The sequence below is a fragment of the Homarus americanus genome, unplaced genomic scaffold (assembly GCF_018991925.1).
Source record: "Homarus americanus isolate GMGI-L3 unplaced genomic scaffold, GMGI_Hamer_2.0 scaffold28, whole genome shotgun sequence".
Classification (NCBI taxonomy): domain Eukaryota; kingdom Metazoa; phylum Arthropoda; class Malacostraca; order Decapoda; family Nephropidae; genus Homarus; species Homarus americanus.
In genome coordinates, this window is record NW_024742238.1 from 4,266,512 (window position 1) to 4,289,491 (window position 22,980).

The window sequence follows — 22,980 nt, forward strand, 5'->3', positions numbered from 1 at the left end:
AACGCTATTTATGTATACAAGTGTGCGTATCTATATTTGCTTTACGAATGCATATATATAGAGACATCGAAAAAGTATACCCAAATTTTAAATGATTATATATTAAAACCCGGGCATTGTTTTTTGATGAATCTGTATTTCCTTGAGAGTATACATATGTGTGTGTGTGCATGTACGTATTTGTGTGTGTGTGTGTGTGTGTACGTGATTTGAGTGTGTCTGTACGTGTCTGAGTGTGTATTCCAATTATTCACTGCCAATTTTTCGAGTTTCTTCCCCGGTAAAAAGGGTCAATGTTTTCCTCTCTCTCTCCGATATGAAGTTAATCCTTATGCAAACGAACGAATTTGGTGGCGATATTGTTGCCGTGAATTTTGTCTGGGTTGACGTGTATCTGACTGTGGGGTGATTCAGGAGGAGATCAATGAGAGAGAGAGAGAGAGAGAGAGAGAGAGAGAGAGAGAGAGAGAGACTTAAATAAATTAACTCTCCTGAACGTGCACTCTATTTACCAACAACAATTCGCTCTCCACCGAGGAAAAAAAAAAAACACTCTCACTTGAACTATACGGATTCAGAGACAAAAATAATGAATTCTTTCCGTGTGATATTTTGCAAGATAGATTAGTTGAGAGTAGAACGACGGGGAGAAGAACCGGTGCGAGAACCACAAAAGGAAAGGAGGAATTACTGTACCTGGATGCGACAGAACCACAGAATGAGACAGGAAGAACTCTAAGAACCGTGCTACCGTCTGTTGGGTTCTGTCATGGTGGCTGTACTGTACATAACAATACCCAGTTGATCCCGTGAGTGGCTTGAGTGACCTGTCTAGCATCATTTGTCAACATGAGGAAGGGTCAAGGGGTTGGGGGGTTGGGGGACTTCAGGGATCACATCAGGGGTCACATCATGGGTCATATCAGGGGTCATATTACGGTTCAGGGCATAATACTGTTCTTGTTGGTGATCAGGGGTTCACATAATCACTCTTTCATCATCCTAAGACACCGGATTTATTTTTTGTGTATGTTTACATTAAGTTCAGGCGTTCAGAGTTATCATAGCATTGACTTTTAGAGAGAGAGAGAGAGAGAGAGAGAGAGAGAGAGAGAGAGAGTATCGTGTCATTTTTGAGCCCCTGACATGACCTCCTTCAAGACGCTATTTACTCTCTATATTTGTTTTACTTGGCGTCGATATAGGCAATCCCGGAGCGGAGGTGACCAGGAGGGAGGGGAGGTAAGGTGACCAAGAGGGAGAGGGGAGGGGAGGTGACCAAGGGGGGGGGGGAGTGGGAGCAGTCGTCAATCACCCTCACCTCCAAAGGAAATAACTTTTCTTCTCAGGAGACTAGGGGCGGGAAAATACCCTTACACTGCACTAAACCCAACAACAATGTATTGGAACAAGAACATCCACCGAGAGAAACATTACTGAGAAATGTCAAGAAAGTAAATAACAATTATATATATGTTATTTTTTTTGTCTCTTCAGAACTAACACACATAAGAACACACACCAAATACTGATCAAGAATGTACAAACCCACAAACCCACAAACCCACAAACCCACAAACCCACAAGCCCACAAACCCACACGACTACAAACCCACAAAACCCACAAACCCACAAAACCCCACATAATCAATAACACAAGGTAAGACTCTCACAATCTCTGTTGAACTTAATCCAAAAAGTTTGTTCAAAAATGTTGCTGTACCGCCATTAGGAAAGAAACTCCGGGAGAAAAATCTTTATACCAACCCCAAAGTGACAGACTCGACCTCCAACTGGGAATTAAATATTTTCGGTTTAAGGAGTTTTGTAGATACTTTGGTTATACTTTTTTGTTAAGAATTTAGAAAAAAAACTTTTTGGTGAAGATTTTTTCCACATTCTTCAGTTATTTTTTTGTTTGTGCTTCCTGAGGTTAAGAAATTTTTTATTAATACTTCGGATTTTTTTTTACAGATTATCAGGTTAAAACTTTTACATCTACTTTCTTAATAGTTTTTCGTAAGTACTTGGATTAATTGTATTATGTAACGAATCATTCTACGACTGATAAATGGTAGATGTATTAAGAATCATTCCACTTGTTAGGTTAGGTTAGGTTAGGTTAGTCACTATAACTGGAACGTTTTCTACACAATTCACGGTTAATGTTCGCGTTAATGTGTTCACCACTCCAAGAAGCACGGACAGACTAACTGACACACACACACACACACACACACACACACACACACACACACACACTCGCTGGTATTAAATATGCAGACAGTAGGAACATGCAAAGGCAAAAATACTAACACACGAGACATGAACAGAAAGCTAAAATATGTAAGGAAGACTCATATGTATGATACACGCGAGGACGGGACACCTGCACAGAGATACATAAAACACGAGATACATATACATGGAGAGACGGATGTATATTACCGTGGAAGGAAGGGCATATGCAAGGAGGGAAACACATGTATACAGTAAGTGGAGGGAAGTAGGTATACGAGGAAATATACACATAATACATACATGGACACACACACACACATTAATGGAGGGAAGTAGATTGGTTGTATAAAAACTATAAAGGTGGCGGCCTCTTTGCTCCATAATTTACAGGCAGTCATAAAATAAGTTGTTATGCTCCCTTTCCCTCGTGCTCACCCTCTCTGGCATACGTGACTGTCGTGTGCTAGTGAAGGAGGGGGAGAGAGAGGGGGGAGAGGGAGGAGATGGAGGGAGAGAGGGGAGAGGGAGAAAAGAGGTGTGATTGGGAGGAAAAGGGAGGGAGGTAGGGAGGGAGGGAGGGAGAAATGGAGAGAGGGTGAAAGAAGATGGGACAGGGGAAGAAAAGAGAAAGCGAGGGTTGGATAAATCAGGGAAAGAGTTTCTCTCTCTTCCTCGTCTACTACTTTCTTTATATTTGAGAAGAGATGGAGGGAGGCTTTCTACCTTCCTCACGTTCCAGGAGGCGGAGGAGGGGGAGGGGAAGTAAATGGGGGGAGGTGGTTTTTTCTTTCTTCCTAATTTTGACCCTCCGTTCCCCCGTCACCCAGGTACAGCGATGGTCCGTGCAAAATTCATTCGTTTTTGCCAAGTTCAACACACAAGTATGCCTCCTGCCTCCCTTGCCTCCCCCTCCCTCACAGCCTCCTCTTCCAGCCCAACGAAGGACTTAAATACACATCAGAACCCCTTTCATGATGCTCTTTCCATTTTTTGTTTCTCAAATGGCGCAGAACGGAATAAAAAAAGTGTCGTTGTTAAATCTATTCACCGAGGCGTCCCCTTTTACCAGAGATTGAAGATATTTTTATTCGGATGTTTGGAACTGGTGGATGGTGAATGATACCGGATAAGGTCTTGCATTGAAGAGTTTTTTTCAGTTCCTCAGAGCCAGAGTAGAAGAGAGAGAGGTGTAACGTCAGCCATTCACTGTTTATATGAATAAAAAATTACCTGTAATGTTGACAGAAGATCCCACCCGACTTAACCTAAGCAAACCTGACAGGGTTTTAGGACTAAGAAGAGACATGTAATGATAGCGATTTTATGCAACTTTATTACTTAGGAAGAGGAATTTAGTCCAAGAATAAAAATCGTGAGGGATTTTGTCTTCAGCTTAGGTGTTAAATGACGTAGAAAGTCAGGCCACCCAGACCATAGTGTACTGATAGGATGCTCTCACCCCCTTGTGTGGATCTACTGTACATGATATAAATATATATATATAAATATATATATATATATATATATATATATATATATATATATATATATATATATATATATATATATATATATATATATACTGAATTCAAATAAGATTTTGTATAGCCATTGACATCCCTGTATGCTAATGAGATACGGGACTAATTAGTGTAAGTCGGTGGTATTCACTCACACACGTTTGGGTATACAGGCTCAGGTGTCGCGAATTATGGTCACATTAAGACACATGGGGCTTCAAATAAGCTAAACACATGTACATTCACGCCAGCCAAAGGAGATGCAAGATCTCCCTGCAGGGATCACGAGGTTTAACTGATGAAAATAGGTGTATATATAGGTCACAAACACGTGTAAGCAGAGTCATGAACTTGTCAACGTAAATATTTATAAACAGAATACTTAGTAACACACACACACACACACACACACACACACACACACACACACACACACCTCCTTTTACCTCTACAACAGACAAACAGAGACAGACAGACAGACAGTCACAGAGGGCACAAAGGTCGATGATCAATAGCAGCGGCGTCCTGTGAAAGTCTAATCTTCTTCTCTATCATGTCAACCAGTGGAAAAATATCCTGCCGGTCCCGATTAATTACTACTGAACGCGACAAAATTACTTGACTCACTGACCTACTGGCTGACTGAATGAAGGAATGAATGACCAACTGACTGAGTGACTGAAAGAATGAATGGCTGACTGAATGATTGACCGACTGAATGAATGAATGAATAAATGAATGACCGACTGAATGAATAACTGATACACTAACTGACTGACTGACTAGATGAATGATTGATCGACTGACTGGATAACTAAATTAATGAATAAATAACCAACTGACTGAATGATTGAAAGAATGAATGATGTGACTAACTGACTGACTGACTGACTTATTGACTGACTGAACTAACATAATGACCAGCCCACATTGACGCAACTTATAGCCAAATCTTCATCACTCTCCTCTCCCCTAACACACCTCCTATAGTCTCAGAGCAGAATTGACGCCATGTATAATATATCGACTTACACTTGTTGTATAGCCATCAGATTAGGAGAAAATTTAACTTACGAGCCATTCGAAAAAAAAAAATCTTTTATTCGAGTTAGTTGAAGTTAAGTTGGGTTGGGTTTGGCTAGGTTAGGTTAGATTAGGTTAGGTTTGGCTAGGGTAGGTTTGGTTTGGCTATGTTAGGTCAGGTTAGTCCAGGCCGTCTGTACTAAGCTATTTTATCGAGGAACACTCTCCGTAAATCTATCACTGTAACGCTTTGTCCGTCGTGAGTCCCTGTGACCAAGATGCCGGTGCTTTTGTGTGTTCGTGTAGACGTACGTGCTCGCGTGCAAGTTCCTGTGCACATATTTGCTTTTAAGTTTTATGCGTTGTGTGTGTGTGTGTGTGTGTGTGTGTGTGTGTGTGTGTGTGTGTGTGTGTGTGTGTGTGTGTGTGTGTGTGTGTGTGTGTGTGTGTGTGTGTGTGTGTGTGTGTCCTCATTGCCTTCACAGATACATCATCCATTCCACATAACATTAAACACCCTAACCAGGTAATTAATGACCGACTAACTACATCCCAGAAAGAGTTACCGGAATGATAATATGATACCGAGCGTTTCCCGATATCCGTCCTCTCGTTAGTGGTCTATCCTGCCTGTGAACGCGACACTTCCTGGAGCAGTTCACCGATTGTCTTGAAACTTAACAAGATATATTAGTCCCCCCACAAAGACCTCGGAATAAAATCCATATCAGGCAAGACCCGACAAAAAAAATATACAAACTTTGGAATGAAATATGGCCTTCGGGAATATATCGGGTGTTCGAGTTTTTGGGTGGTGTACGAGTTACGATTAATTAACATCTTACGGTAATTTAGGTGTGTGGGGGGGGAGGAGGCGTCGATCCCACTTTTACTGAAAACAATAAAAAAAATAATTAATTTACCTGATACATGAATTATGTTTAGGTGGCGTTAATTTATATCCCTCCTCTAATATCAGTATACATTCATACATGCAAATCATAATGTATGTATACCATTACACAGGAAATCCGTCAACACACAAAAAAAATCCTTTATAACACTTGAAAATAATCTTTATTTTCCAGCAATAAATTCATTATATGTCAAGAATTTTTATGGCGCCATTAAATCCACCATTTCACCAATAAATCCTTCGATATAACAAACTAATCCTTTATCATGCCAATAAATCCGACCTTACCTCAGTAAATCTTCCAATACGCCAATGAATCCTATCCTACCTCAGTAAATCCTTCAATACGCCAGTGAGTCCTCTATCACGCCAGTAGGACCCTCTATGCACACAATTGAAAATGGACCTCCATCAACGGACTCTCAGCCACGGACTTTAGCCGAGCACCTCCAGACACAACTACTTGCCACGGACCTCCATCCACGGACCTTTAGCCACGGACCTCTAGCCACGGACCTCTAGCCACGGACCTCCATCCACGGGCCTCCCCAGGAGTTTATACCCAGGTCGTACCCTTCGTCTCCTACACACCCCATCCACATGATCATTACAGTTTGTGTCTGCCTGGAAATGTGTCTGCCTGGAAATGTGTCTGCCTGGAAATGTGTCTGCTTGGAAATGTGTCTGCCTGGAAATGTGTCTGCTTGGAAATGTGTCTGCTTGGAAATGTGTCTGCTTGGAAATGTGTCTGCTTGGAAATGTGTCTGGCTGGTAATGTGTCTTAGTGAAAATGTGTCTAACTGGAAATGCATATGGATAATAATGTATCTAACGGGAAATGGTTAGGTTAGGTTAGGATGGAAATGAAAACTACCTGGAAATGTATGAGAATGGAAACGCACCCACCTGGAAATAAGTTAGAACTACAACTCACCAACCTGGAAATGTGCCAGAATGGAAACGCACTCTCCTAGAATGGAAACGCACCCGCCTGGAAATACGTCAAAATGGAAACGATTCTGTATTGCTTTTGCTTAATCAGGTCAGAGATCCTTTTAAGCTAACACCACGATCACTTAACCTAACCTAACCTAACCTAACACCACTCTAGCCCAACTTCCTGAACCGACGAGGCCATCAGACACCCTCAAGCCGAGTGAGAAGGATCAACTATCGGTAACTAAGGCCGTCTTTGCATACTAAATCTTGCCCTGAGTAGTATCCAAGTTAAGTCTCTAGCCGATAACTATTTACCTTCTGACATGGACGTGGTGTTGTATTTGTCTTAGGGGAGGATAAAAGGAGTGAGGAGGACGAGGAGAAGGAGGAGGAGGAGGAGGAAGAGAGGGAGAAGGAGGAGGAGGAGGAAGAGGAGGAAGACTAGAACAACAACAACAAAAACAAAAGAACTCGACACAGAAGGAAAAGGATAAAATGAAGAAGAACAAAAAAAAGAGAAAAGAAGTCGAAGAAGGAGAAGAACAAGGAGAAATAAACAAGAATAAGAAGAAAAAGATGGAGAAGGAGAAGACACACCTCTATCAACACTCATTATTATAACTCTAACTTTATACACACACACACACACACACACACACACACACACACACACACAGTACAAGTAATAACAAAAGAAAAACCCGGTCATTAACTCACGCACACAGCTGATGAGTCCCGTAATAATAATAAAGGAATCCAGGTAAACAAACTTGGTTACTATCAAGTGTCGCGTGTAATTTACTCTCGTCCTCGTAGATAAGCCGGAGGGTAATTAAGCACCGTGTGTATCTATCTCTGCGTGACTGCCTACAATACAATTAATGGTTAGCAGCGTGGGTCTCAGCGTTTAGACATGAAGGTCGGGTTAGGTCAAATTGTGTTAGGTTAAGATGAGTGGGGTTGGTTTGAGGTTGGGTTGGTTTGGGGTTGGTTTGGGGTTGGGTTGGGTTGGGTTGGGTTGGGTTGGGTTGGGTTGGGTTGGGTTGGGATGGGTTGGGAGGTTGGGTTGGGTTGGGTTGGGTTGGGTTGGGTTAGCTTTTGTGAACTCATCTTATGATTCATGACTAGAGATATGTATCAGTATCTCTCTAATTTTTGTCTGTTGATGATAAGTGTATTTACTAACCTACAATAAGGACTTAAAGACCGTATACATGTGCTAAAGCGCAACAATATAACATCAACATCTTATAAGAGGATGAGGTGGTGGGAAGGTTTGGCCCTCACTGTGGCTCTCTCTCACCCTCTGTGGTTTGAGCTGCGGCATTTGGCGTGGCCCAGATTGTAGCAATAACTCAGACCCTCACTGTGACACTGTCTGTTAAACCTGGCAGTGGCCCCAGTCTGCTAAAGAAGGCAGACAGACTAAGACTGTGGCATCGTCTAAGGCTTTGACTGTGGCACCCACTGTCTATGACCTTGACTGGCGGTCGGTCGGCATCTGTGGCATTGCGGTCATCATTCCTCGTTACCCGCCTGCAATGCCACCAGCCCGAACGAGTAGTGCCGCTCCGCCCCCGTTACTCAAAGCGACTTTTTACCCCACAGAAGGCATACGTAAAATACCACCGTAACTCACGCCCATATTTTACCTTCGCATTTTACGGTACAACTTAGCAGGTTTAACCAAGAATTGTGAACGCTCGTGTATCAGTGAAATTTTACCAAGGGGGTGGGGGAGGGAGGAGAAGGTGCTGTACGTCATAGAGAGGGGGCATGTAGAGGATGTAAGTCAAAGAGAAGGGGGGTGATGGAGGGAGAAGGGAGGGGTAGGGAAGGGGAGAGGGGGGGAAAGGGGAGAAAATGAGGGAAGGAGAGTTATGGGAGAATATACGTCATAGAAGAGAGAGGAGGTAATCATGTAGAGGTGGAGAGAATACATCAGGCTGGGAGGAGGGGGAGTACTACATCAATAATGGGAGTAGGAGGTCTATACATTAACTAGGGGGTTAAAGCGGTGAGGAGTATTGAACTAAGACCAGGGATGATGGAAGGAAGTGAAGGAGGGAGGGAGGGAAGAAGAGAGAGAGGAGGAAGGATGGAGGGAGGGAGGAATAGACGTGTAGGGGAATAGGTGCCTATCAGAGAGAGAGAGAGGGAGGGAGGTTAAAATGAGAGCTTGGAAGAAGATGTGTGAGAGAGAGAGAGAGAGAGAGAGAGAGAGAGAGAGAGAGAGAGAGAGAGAGGCAGGCGAGGATGATGGAGTGTTGGGTTAGTTATACGACTTGAGGAGGAGACAACATTACCAGCCATTACTCACCGCCACGTAACCAACATTCATCAGACTTACACTACCAACGCTACAGGTGTCTGGCCCATTATCAGTATACAACGTCACTGAATTAAAACATAAAATATAGAACCTAATCTGCATATAATTGTTGTTGTTTTGTATTCTTTAATTTTTATGTTGTTGATGTTATAATGTTTTAGTGTGCATCGACAAAAAAGGTTTCTCAGCTGGTATTCTTGTTAGTTAATGCACTATTAAATTATTTTGCAATAGTTTCTCCGTTTTTTATCATGTCAGAGAAAAGGGAACAATTAATAAACTATTTAAAATAATTTTTTTTTTTTATTTAGGCACATTTAGTTATTTTATTTTTACTTTACTTTAGTGACTTCTTAAGACTTTTCACGATAATTTTACAACTTTATACACATTTTGTTCGATTATAATACCAAAAAAGTGGTTTAATTTTTACGAGTTATCAATATCGTATATTTATGAAAATTTAGCTGCACGGAACACCAATAAAGACCCTGGAATTTATTAAGAAATCTTAAACACCTTTACAATAAGAATAACAGAGAAGAATACCGCGAGTTAAGAAGAAAATTAAGACTTAACAACCCAACTTAAACAAATACAAGTCAGCCTACGATTACTACACAAAATATTAATAAATAAGCGAGGATATTATATTTTGGGTAAATAATGATGATGGGCGACGGTAGAGGACCGAGAAGGACGTCGGGGGTGGGAGGAGGCCCTGGGGAACACCAAGGTCAAGAAGAATAGATGTGGTGGCCAGAAATCCTGAGGGAGGGGGGGGTGAGGGGCGTGAAAATGGGCGTGAGAGGTAGGTGAATGAGGTGAAAGGAGTGAGTGAGGGTGGACTGAAGGGGTGAGGGAGGTAGGGCAAAACCACAGGGAAAGAAAGGACATCCTCTTGGCCTCATGTTGATAAATTAAAGGAGAGGCAATAAAAAAAATAGTTTTCTATTTGTAAATAAAACTATAACTATAACATATATGGTGGTCCTTTGTTATATTAGCAAGTGGTGTTATAGTTACAATGTTTTTTTTTATGTTTATGTAAATTCTGTTTGAGGTATATATTAGTAAATAGTGTTAATTCTGCGCTATCAATTGTTTGCGTGTGTGAGAAAACTTAATTCGAGGAACATTACAGTATAACAATTTGATATTTGTGAGTTTGAGGGTTGATATACTATACTGTGCTATTTTTTGTGATCATTTATGTTTTTTGACTTCATGAATATTTAGCACGGGGAGTACATTAGTAATCTGTTTTGATGAATAATTGATTCGCTAATTAGTACCGCCAGTAGTACTCCTCTCTGATTGGCTGGCTGAACGTAAACCCACTAATCAGTGAAAATACCGACACAACTCATTAAGAGGAAATACACTTCATTGAAATTATTTATTCACAATATAAAAAAAACACACCAGAAAAATTAAAGATAAGAGTTGAGGAAAATACTCACTCACTCAAGTCAAAGTTGGCATCCATAGAGCTGACTAACGCAGTGCTCTATCTGGTCTTACGTAGAAATTGAATCATTATTTGACGTCCTCTTTTAGTTAGTCATTTATGTATGTAAGTGTGGTGTGTCGAGGGCTGGCCGGGGTGATGACACGTTAATTAAACATGTAATTTGTCTAGATCTCCCGTGACGAGTTTTAAAGTCTTGGAGCCTTATTTTGATGGTGGTGGCGTCTTCCTCTCTCTCTCTCACACACACACACACACACACACACACACACACACACACACACACACACACACACACACACACACACCATACATACATACATACAATCCCTTATGCTCTGAGAGGGTGAGTGAATCCTAGTATACTGTACAATATATACAGCACACTAATAAAAACCGCAAAATCGCATCACCTAACACAGTAACTTCCTCTAACACGACAACTTCAACCCATGACCTGCGTGGTAGCTGCTGAGATAAGGTATGAATGCTATTAAACATGCTGATGGGAGACAGTAATTACTTGGCTGGATATTGGTAAGTGTATTCAACTACCATGGTGTTTCAGCATTCCTGCTCTGACATTCAATTAAGCTCACCATCATTACGTCGCTGTGTCGCTAATTTCACGTGATATTTTGTTGTTCTTGTTTTTGTTATTGTTGTTTTTTTTTTGTTCTAGATTTAGGTCTTTCAACTATCATGACTATTAAGAATTCAAGTAAAATCTTTTAAAAATTTTAGAAATTCGTTCTAAAAGAAATTTTATACTGAATTTTGCAGTCCAAACATTGCTAGGCTGTCTACTGTCCGTCACGTCACTTTAACCAAACTGAACTGTGAACAAGGAATATTGTTTTTCTACGACAATTCGACTAGTTAGCCACACACAACCCACAACGTGAACACACTATAGTAAGAGTCGCACCAGTCCTACTGTTTCTGTCGTAGTTACAGAAACGGTGACATTTTACGTCGTGTTAGTAAAGATATATTCTTGTGTTCCATCTAAATTTGTATGTAAATGGCCACCCTACAAAATAATTACACACACACACACACCTCAACCCTAAATGGCCATAGTCTGGGCTGGACCTCGAAATCGAACAGAATCACCGGACGAAACGATTGACCGACCAAGCGAGTAACTGGTAGGTGTTCCCTCCCACCTCCCTCCCTACCCTTGTTACATATCAGTGGCCCAGCTGGGTGTTCCCACAAAGCCACGGCCCTTTCTTCACAAGACTCACGCAGACGGAACCTACGTGAAAACCTCACTGTTCACATGCTCACTCTGGCCACTATGTCGAGGCTTTGTCCCATTTACCTGGGCATTTTGAGTTATATTCCTAGCTGTAGATGCCTTTATGTGTAGTGGTATTATAAACCATATAAGAAGGCCCATACTATGATGAAATATAGAAAATAGAACACTGTATTGCAAAGTATACACGGAATAGGAACTTAACCCTAATATTTCAAAGTAACCGATATATTATAAAGAAGCAACATTATTGGGAAAGTAACCAAGTTATTGCAACAGAAAATCCAAATTGCAATATGATAACAAGAGTGCAAACTAAAACCCTTATAAGTAACAGATGCAAACGGTAATCCCTACGAGCAAGTCTGCACTGATAACCAAAAAAAATATAATCTTATCCTATTAAAGAAAACAGGTGAGAGACTACCAAAATATAGAGCAGTGTGTGTTTACAGTGAACGCTACTGGTCGCTATAAAGCTATCCAGTATACCACAGTGACCTGCATTCTCCTCCCTGGTGCTTAATGCCACACTGGAGTGAGTCTTTTGATATTATGTGCCCTGAGCTGAACGTATATTTTAGCGCTGCATATTTCATCTGTTATTTTTTTTTATACTTCTAAACATTTTATCTCTCATCCAAAACCTTCTGGAAATACAGCAAATATTTAGAGAACTTATTTTCATACACGTTTATTCTATATATATATACGTGAGGCTAATTTATGTAGTGTTGTGGTTATTTACGGTGTTTATTTATATATTTTTTTATTTATTCCTTATGAAAAAATATAGATTGAGTATAATTTTCTTAACCGCGTTGGTGTTACCATTTTCTACACGCGAAATGGCCCTCAATTACACACACACACACACACACACACACACACACACACACACACACACACACACACACACACACACACACACACACACACACACACACACACACACACACACACACGGATTCCCAACTCTTTGCCAACACAAAGATTATATATTTTTGTGTTGGTAAGAGAACAACTAAATGAAGAAGAGAAAGAAGAGGAAGAAGTGGAGGAAGAGCAGGAGGAGGAGGAAGAGGAGCAGGAAGAAGAGGAGGAGGAGGAAGGTGAAAAACAAAAGGACATCTGGTAAAGATTGCATGACAGGGCTGCGGCATAAAGAAAAAGATGATGAAGAAAGAAGGAGAAATGAAGACGAATAACAACAAGGAGAAGAACAAAAATAAAAAAAATGAGTAGTAGGCAACACCACGGGACAACGACAAACGAAGAACAACAATGATAACAAGAACAAGGAGAAGAAAAAACCAAGAAGAACAAGAAGAGGGAACAGAGGAAACCTGAGAGAAAAAACAGAGCCATGAGGGTTGGAGAGGAAGACAACAGGACAACGACTAACGAGGAAGACGAAGAAGAAGAAAGAAGAGGAAATAGAATGATACCCAGAAGAGAGAGAGAGAGGAAGAGAGCGGTAGGACAGCGACTTACCGTAGCTGTATGCATATAAACGCCGCCTTTAGGGTAATATCTGAGCATTAAGGATAAACGCGTGCTTCGTTATCCCGCTCAAATAGGTCATTATTTTGGATAGCGGCCTCACGATGGACCTTTAATAAAGAATTTCTCGGAGGCTTACAGTTTGTTGTTGAGATTACAAGTCGCGGCCGTGGCTCTGAGGTACGGGGGGAGGGGAGGGGGAGAGGGGGGGAGGGGAGGGGCGTGGGGGTGGAAGGTTTATCTTGACTAATTACCCTTGATGGAGGCTAGCAACAAGATGGAGGATATTAGTGTTGTTGACTATATTTTAACCAAGATGGAGGGATGAATGTTATCAGTGATGGAGGGTAATAACAAGATGGAGGGTGTTATGTGATGGAGACTGTATTTAACCGTGATGGAGGAAGGCTATACGTGATGGAGACGTTAACTGTGATGGGGGTATATTATATATCAGTGATGGAGGCTAACAACATGATGGAGGGTGTTATGTGATGGAGACTGTATTTAACCGTGATGGAGGAAGGCTATACGTGATGGAAACGTTAACTGTGATGGGGGTATATTATCAGTGATGGAGGCTAACAACATTATTAATGATAAAGACCAACAACAAAATAATGGACATTAGTGATGGAGTTTAATTATGGTGATGAAGCCCATTATTAGTGATGAAGCTTATTAATGGTGATTAAGGCCATAATTAGGGGTGAAATTTATAATACTAACCCATTAATTGTGATGAAGTTATGACCCAAGACCATAAATGGCAGTGGGAGTTAGATACACACCCATTATTAATTACCCTGTACAGTAACGGAGATAAGATACGGCCCTAAACCCACTAATGGGGATGTAATCTTCAATATAATGGAGGTGAGATAAAAACCCATTATTTGTGATAGTGTTAAATGTTTCATATTATGGGTGGCGTTCAAGCGACAATTATCCTGATAAGAAAAAAAAAAAAAAATGGCTGCATGACTAGCGTGTCCACCATCCGCCTTTTGTTTTTACCTAACTGATGCATGTTCTTCCCAAGCGAGCTTTGTTTTCTTAAAATTTTTAGTTGGATACCTGTATGTTTTATTTTGAATTAAATTGTTATTCTTATGAAGATTAAAATTTGAACACACTCGGTAGAAACAATGACAAAGTGAGGATATTATGGGTGACAAGTTTTCATGATATTGATTTAGGAACTCAAGAACCGCCTCAACCAACTTAACTGATGGAACTAACTTTGTTTTTCAAAGTGAGGGAAGTACGACCTTACTCAGCCAAACACCAGTTCAGATATTACCTCATCAATAAACAGAATATCTTAAAAACATTAACATTTTCAACCTTCTTAAAAAAATAATAGTGAACCAGAACAATTATTTATCCTTTAGTGAAAAAAAAATCGAAATTTTATATTACAGATTTAAACACCACTAATTACTGGTCAGAATAATTCCCTTTGTGTGTGAAGTTTAAATTATCTAATATACACTTTTTTGGGCATCAGTAATTAAAATTCCTTTTAATTGTGTAAAAACGTACTGGCCATTAGCGTTACATAAAAGTCCAATGATGACTCTATGGCCCAAATTTTAAGTAGGACACACACACACACACACACACACACACACCATTAAAGCTGTGTGTGTATGTGTGTGTGTGTGTGTGTGTGTGTGTGTGTTCTGGAAATACTCACTTGTAATGCAATACACACAGTACAAAAAACAATTAATGAACTGCAGTTACATGTGAGCACAACTTTTTGCATATGTAAATGAATTTCAAATGCAACATCACACAACTTAACCGATAAGCTGCAATATCCGGTGATGTAGATATTTGTTAATTAGTGGCGAAATTAAGCTCGTTTTTCTGGCCTCAATATTCATATGAGCCTAAAAATATTCATAATGGGAAATATTATCCCTTTTTTTAGCCTAATTATGGGAGGAAATATTTATATGTGTGTGTATGTTTCTTTTGACTGAACTCGCATCGGGACCAACCATGAATTTTCACACTAATGGTCTTACTCTGGGTTAGGTTATGGCCAGGTTGGGTTATGTTAGGAGCAGGTTAAGTTAGGTTCTGTTAGGGCCGAGTTACGTCATGTTGGGGGTATAGGTTATGTTATGTTAGGGGCAGGTTGAGTTAAGTAATGCTAGGGGCAGATTATGTTATGTTAAGTTTAGGTTAGGTTATGTTAGAAGCAGGTTAGGTACTACAACGACCAGATTTGCTATTCTAGAGTGTTATTATAAAGGGAATTATATATCAGGGAGTTATACTTAAGGGAGCTATTAAACACAAGGTTGTTAAAGAAGTTCTCATATCTGCAGGTAAACAAACAAACGTCTGACGCACGAGCCTTCGAAAACTGATTTCCGACTTCCATGAGAAAATTTTGCAGTTGTTTTAATCAATCACAGTCAGGCGTTCTTAAGTGTATTTATTACTTGCTGGCGTGTGTCCTGGGCCCAGAGTCTCAGGGGTACTGTGTCAACTTTCTTACGGTGAATATTCCTCTTAACTCAAGACGTCTGGATGCAGCTAACTGGTTAACTTCAACTACAGTACAAAATTAAGATGCCTATTATAATGAGACCATCTTAACTAGGTATATTCACTTTAGATAAAATTTACGTATATAATATTTTTCCTCGCTAACGGATGCTAAGTGAAAGTACAGTATCTAGATAGGGTAAAGAATGAGTGAAATATTTATGACAATTCTAACCTTATATATGTGGAGTTTAAGTACATCGTAATATCTTAAGTTACGAGAAATATTCATCGTACGAACCTTTGTGAATCTGGGTTCTGGATGTGGCAATAATGGAGGAACTCGTTTACCAAGTTGGCGTATCGTACTTCAAACGGTTCCCAGAAGGCGATATTAACTTTTTTTTATGACCAAACCTGCACTTTCTAGTATAGCTAGTCCACGGCCTTACTACCGCTATTAATACTAGCTGGTATGCCTGTAAAGTACTGCCCAGGATACCCTGCTTAAACTACAGAAACGTCAAATACTTTCTACTCATAAGTCACAACGAAATTGACGAGTCGGCAACGAGTCCAGTCAATCATGTCTTCGGAAAGTTTCCCGCCCGCGCAGTTCATAATTAACTCCAGGGTAAATATTGGCCTTTACACACACACACACGCTCATCTTAAGTATAATGGTGTGTCTTGAGCATATGTTACGCTTATACACACTAATAACGTCAAGTGTGTTGGTATTTCGTGGGTATATTTAACGTTCATACACACTAATAAAGTTAATTATGATATTTCGTCGTATATTTAACGCTAATACATATTAATTTACACAAAATTGCAGGGTTTCTCTTACTTTGACAACACAACATACTGTACAGTACATCGTTTGTCACTCTTGATTTTTATTTATTTGTTTTTTATTTGTGGTTATAATTATTATTTTTATTTGTATTTTATTTTATTTCTTATAATTTTTATTTATCTTTATTATTTGTATTAATTATTATTATTATTATTATTATTATTATTATTATTATTATTATTATTATTATTATTATTATTATTATTATATTTTCACCCCCCAGGCCCTGTAGGCCAATGACCTGTGCCCGGGTGGGCTAATCCCCGTAAAAAAAAAGAGAAAAACGTCTGATTATATTTCATGGGTATATTTAACGCTAATACTCATTAATAACATAAAACATAATGGTATTTCGTGGGAATATCTAACATCCATACACATTTAAATACTCGCAAGTGTGATAATATTTCGTGAGTTTATTCTGCTGAGATAATAAGTAAAATTCATTCTTAAGTCAACTATAAACCTAAAAAAATAAATAAATGACTTCTTTCTCTCCTCTACGTCTACAAAATACAAAATACATCCATACTACAATCTTCTCTACATATATAGAGAAGAAAACTATATAACTTATCATTGCCAAAAGCAGTTAAATTGGGTCTCTCAGTAGGTGATCAACTTTTCCCAATTACTGAACTCCACTACATAAATAAGTGACTCTTAGAGATACATTGTGCATGGCTGAGGAAGAAACATGTAGAATGATATAAAGACAGACATAGACAGACAGATTGATATATAGCCTCCCCCCCCACCCCACAGAGTGATAGATCCCATATACGGAGACGAAAAATCTTACCTAACTTCACATATCTAAAAAAAAAATCGACATAGTGACTTTTTCTAACAAATTAAAAACAAAAACACACATGGGTGACTGGCGACTCATATGTGGAGGTGCGGGTAATGTCTTATAAACGCTGGCGAGTGTTGTGAGGTGTAAACAGATGTTTTTTTATGAATGTACGATTTTTGTTTTGTCAAGAAAATCTCAACACAATTTTTTTTTCCAAAGATGTATAACAATTTTTTTCTCAGGAATGTACAAGTGCGGAGGACATGTGTGTGTGTGTGTGTGTGTGTGTGTGTGTGTGTGTGTGTGTGCAAGCTATTAGAGACAGGTTCTAGCCACCTCGACCATTAACGACCTTCACGCCTTGCCTCCAAATTTACCCTTCCCTCTCCCCTTCCTCCATCCCAGTCCACGATTTATTACAGCTTCCTCTTTCTATTTTGTTCTTTCTCTCACTTCCACCATTCTAAAAACATTCTTCCCACGCCATCCACGCTTCTTGCTTTGTTTTTCTTTTTTTCTTTCTTTCTTTCTTTCTTTCTTTGTCTCTCTCTCTCTCTTTGTCTCTCTCAGTTTCTCCCATTTTTATCTCCATCAGTCCATGAAATATTCTCTCCCCATCCTCTTTCATTATCATCGTCATTAGCATTCTTATCTGACCCCTCTTCCCTCTTTTATCCCGTCTCTCATTACCCTTGGTTTATCAGTCACTCTTAAAATAATAGTCTTAACCACTGTGTTCCATTCCCTAAATCATCATTACACTTCTTATTCTCTCTTTATCGTGTTCGCTCCTGCACGCTCATTTATTATCCTTCGAGTGTGCATCGTTTCTTCTCGTTAGCCTTCCCACCTTTCTCTCTGTGTCTGTCTTATAACTTATTCTCCTTTCATCCTCTCTCTCTCTCTCTCTCTCTCTCTCTCTCGCTCGTGACTTTCAGTAACTAACAAGAGTAAATATTTGAACTTTGTTTGAAAAATAGATTCAGTTTACATTACATCAGTTTTTACAAGACAAATAAAGCCTGTTTTACACGCCTCTTTACATTTTCAAGAGGATTCCATTGATTCTAATCTGTTGATGTGTAAAAGAAATAGGACACCGACCCAAGATTTACAAGGCTCTTCCCCCGATGTATTTTATATGTTAACGTGTAAATAAAACGATATCGCTGTTATCTTGTAAAAAAATAAATAAATTCAAGATTTCAAAATCTTGTTTCTGTTGCCTAGTATCCGTTGAAATGAAAAAATAAAGCACATTGTCGCCAACAGATTCACAGAAAATAACCCTGTTGTGTCGTTACTGCTAACATATAAAAAAGACCTTTCCTGATTTACAAGAAAGTTTCAGTTGCAATTTCTACCAGAGTCTAATTTCACCCAAAACTCCAGTTGTACCATAAGGAGCAATTTCTTTAAAAAGTTCAACTTCACCATAAGTCCAATTTCACCGAACAGCCCAATTTCAGCGTAAGTCCTGTACTTCCCAGGTGAAGCGATAGAGTCACAGGAAGACACATGGATACGTTATTTTAGTCGTGATGGGACAAGAGTGGTCGGCCATCTTTATAGGGACCCGTGAGATTCTCCTGAATGGGTGGCAGAAAGTGTGTGTGTGTGTGTGTGTGTGTGTGTGTGTGTGTGTGTGTGTGTGTGTGTGGAGACTAAATGAATACATAAAATCATACAAATACATACGTATAAAGTGTATACGTTCATACGATTTATCGTCTATGTACAAGTACTGCATATTAACAGGCATACAATTATGTGAATTTAACACTACACTAACTAGTTGTTGAATACTAACAAGAAGTGTAACGTTATGCCAATCAGCTGGTCTTCTCTTTACCAGTTTTGTCCAGTTAGTCAGTCTCCCTCACGTATTTTGTCTAGCTGACCTACTCCCCAAGGCAACTTGTCTGGCTGGTCAGTTCCACAAACATTTTCTCCGGTTGGTCGGTTCCTCACGTGCGTCGTCCACATAATTTCCCTTAACTTTGCCCGGCCTCTGAGTCTGGTCGCCGTCCCAGATGGATTATCAGGGTTAATTCGGAACAAATTTTACCCGTCTGCCCTGGCAATTTTTCCAAGGAATTGTCCAAGTAATTTCAGCGGGAATTAACGTTGCTTACCGACAATTGTGGGTCCCTCAAGATTTCGTCGAGGCAGCCGAGGAGCGAAATTTGCAGTTTTCATAATTCTGGACTTTTTATTTGAGCTAGATAAGACCTTACCCTAAATGTTCTCTGTTGATTTATTTACTGCATTCATAGAGTTTCCATTAATCACTACACCTTTATGTTCCTGTACTTTCAATCTATAACAGTGGTACGTAATCGCTCTACTGGTATAATCAATTAAGGTAATCGAGAAGATCGGACAGATATTGGGCGGATCAAGATGTCGTATACTATTATAGAACCCAGAATATATGTGACAGCACCACTACCCCGTTCGCCTTGGTATCGATTAGCGTCACACTTAAGGATGATGACCTGACCACACAAACCTGTCGTGATAAAAGTAGGTATGAATGCCACGAAATTTCCTTAATGTCCGATGATACCTAAGTGAAGCATAGGGGTGATACGGACGGTGGAAGGGGAACACCAAAACAAAACGTATACAGTAGTGCAGTAGGTAAGGAGAAAGCCTGCCTGTGTCTCTATAGCCATCCAGCGGCAAGGTTACAGATTAAACTACTATCAGACAAAAAAAAAATTGATGTTTATTATAGGGGAAATATATTTGCGTGCACTGGTTCCTCCCCATTATTGTATTCTGATATTAATTCTAAAAAAAAATATTTAGCAGTCATGTATTATTTATTAACATTTAAAAAAACTGACTCTTTTCTTAATATGGTTCTGTCACGATATACAGTCCTCGCCAGACTTCCCTCTCTTAGCATCCTAAAAATGATAAAATATTGGCTCCTAAAACGACTTAATGTTTGTGTCGACTACAGACTCATCACTAGGCTCTCTCTCTCTCTCCACCCACTGTGCTCCTCACGCACTGTATTGTCCTCAAGATTTGTTGATCATTTAAGCACGATCATCATGTGAATTTTATTTACGACAATTACCTCAACTGAACCAAGCCACAAATGCCTTGAATTAACCTTTTACTGCCATTAATTTCTGTTGTCAAAGACGTTTCTCTCACCAAGTAACCACAAAAGAACTTGGAATGTTTTATTATATAAATTTTTCTTACCGAAATATGATTCAGAAATGGTGTCTTTTTCAGACCATTGTTTTCAACACAAGACTTAACACCATTATGAAATGACGTTGATATACATTTCTGACCAAAAACAACACGTTTGTAAGACGACCAACGTCTTATATATATATATTTTTTTTTTTACACCAAATGATATACTGAAATTATCCCCTTTTAAATAAACATTCCTCACTCACTCAACACTTTTTCCCCTGGACAGCCGTGCTGACGTCGACGCGAGGTGAGGGCCTCATCCCGCCTCCACCGCTCATCACCGACCAGCCCTACTTCGACTCAACAATGCTCAAGAACCAGACAGCTCACGTAGGCCGCCAGGCAGAGTTACACTGTCGCGTCCACTCCATCGGCAACAGAACGGTGAGTGTGCTGGGTCGTGGTGGTAGTTGTGGTACACAAGTGTATTGTTTTGTGTTAGTATTGGTATTTTAAGTACAGCGATGCCTGCTTAATAAACTTTTCAACAACAAGAATCATCAAAAAATTCGTTGTAATTCCATATATGAAAATATTAGTTTCTTTGCTATTCATACTTAAAAAGCGGAGACGCATCAGCTGGATAACGCCATGGAGGACGCAATTTTTGTTTGTGTGCACGAGACGGTAGACAACACGTCCCAACCAAACCTATCTTAATGCCTAAGGCAATTTTGGGGGTTGGCAATGGTGTAATAAGATTGTTAGGTTGTTTGGTCTGTTGCCGAGAACAGATAAGCGCCTCGTCCAGCTGATGCAGTGCTTTTTAAATGAGTGATTCACTAAATCACAAATACCCGGTGCACCACACTTCTCTTTGCTACAGGATATTTATAGTTCTGGTGTTAGTACGAGTATTACTATTGACAACGGTGTGTGTTTGTGTGTGTACTGACGTTAATAGTATTATTGTTAGTACTAACAGCGGCTGTGGCAACCCCACAACCCATAAACGTCAGCGTCGTAGTATTTTAATCAGCAGAAATATGACATCTGAGAGGTTGAAATACACACACACAACTCCCACCCCAGGAGGACCAGGAGGAAGCAAATGAGGGTCTGATTCAAGTCTGGTTCATCCTGACAAAATCACTACCATCAGGGTTTTTTTTTCTTGGAATTCATTACAAATCTGCTTGAAACTCACAGCTGCTGATTTAATTTATGTGTACCTGTATATTTTTCTCAGAGGGGCAGGGGGGGAATGTGGTTGAAGGGGAGGTTTAGTGAAGTGTGTTGAAGGTACGAACATTACCCGAGAGATTTATGATCAAGATGGATGATTAAAACAAAGGAAAACACGAGAAAAATAAAGTAATGAAAATAACAAGTGGTGCAAGGACGTGGGCGTCTTGCCTGAGGGGTTAAATGGGGATTATAATGGCCCCTCACTAACACACAATCACGCAGACGCCTACACTGATAACTACTGCATTGTGATGGGAAAAATACGAACGATCGCTCAGATAAATTGTTAACGTAAGAATCAAATTTAAATCACTAGGAAAAACGATTTGTGAAAACAGAGTAATTTTTCCCAGTGTGCATCATCAAGCGCCTGTGTCACCCAGCTGCAGTCTCTCCACGACACACACCACATCATCAAGCGCCTGTGTCACCCAGCTGCAGTCTGTCCACGACACACACCACATCATCAAGTGCCTGTGTCACCCAGCTGCAGTCTGTCCACAACACACACCACATCATCAAGTGCCTGTGTCACCCAGCTGCAGTCTGTCCACAACACACACCACATCATCAAGTGCCTGTGTCACCCAGCTGCAGTCTGTCCACAACACACACCACATCATCAAGCGCCTGTGTCACCCAGCTGCAGTCTGTCCACAACACACACCACATCATCAAGCGCCTGTGTCACCCAGCTGCAGTCTGTCCACAACACACACCACATCATCAAGCGCCTGTGTCAGCTGCAGTCTGTGCCTGTGTCACCCAGCTGCAGTCTGTCCACAACACACACCACATCATCAAGCGCCTGTGTCCCAGCTGCAGTCTGTCCACAACACACACCACATCATCAAGCGCCTGTGTCACCCAGCTGCAGTCTGTCCACAACACACACCACATCATCAAGCGCCTGTGTCACCCAGCTGCAGTCTGTCCACAACACACACCACATCATCAAGCGCCTGTGTCACCCAGCTGCAGTCTGTCCACAACACACACCACATCATCAAGCGCCTGTGTCACCCAGCTGCAGTCTGTCCACAACACACACCACATCATCAAGCGCCTGTGTCACCCAGCTGCAGTCTGCAAGTCTGCAGTCCACAACACACACCACATCATCAAGTGCCTGTGTCACCCAGCTGCAGTCTGTCCACAACACACACCACATCATCAAGCGCCTGTGTCACCC

At 40.3% G+C, this 22,980-nt stretch overlaps 1 protein-coding gene across 1 annotated transcript in view; it reads left to right on the top strand.

The window, feature by feature from the left end:
* The first annotated feature begins 20,668 nt into the window (after positions 1-20,668).
* LOC121876560 (zwei Ig domain protein zig-8-like) overlaps positions 20,669-22,980 on the top strand; it is a 45,490-nt gene continuing 43,178 nt past the window's right edge. The window contains exons 1-2 of the mRNA XM_042381760.1: positions 20,669-20,708; positions 20,827-20,984. Coding sequence (XP_042237694.1) covers positions 20,669-20,708; positions 20,827-20,984 — 198 coding nt within the window. The remainder of the gene's footprint in view (positions 20,709-20,826; positions 20,985-22,980) is intronic.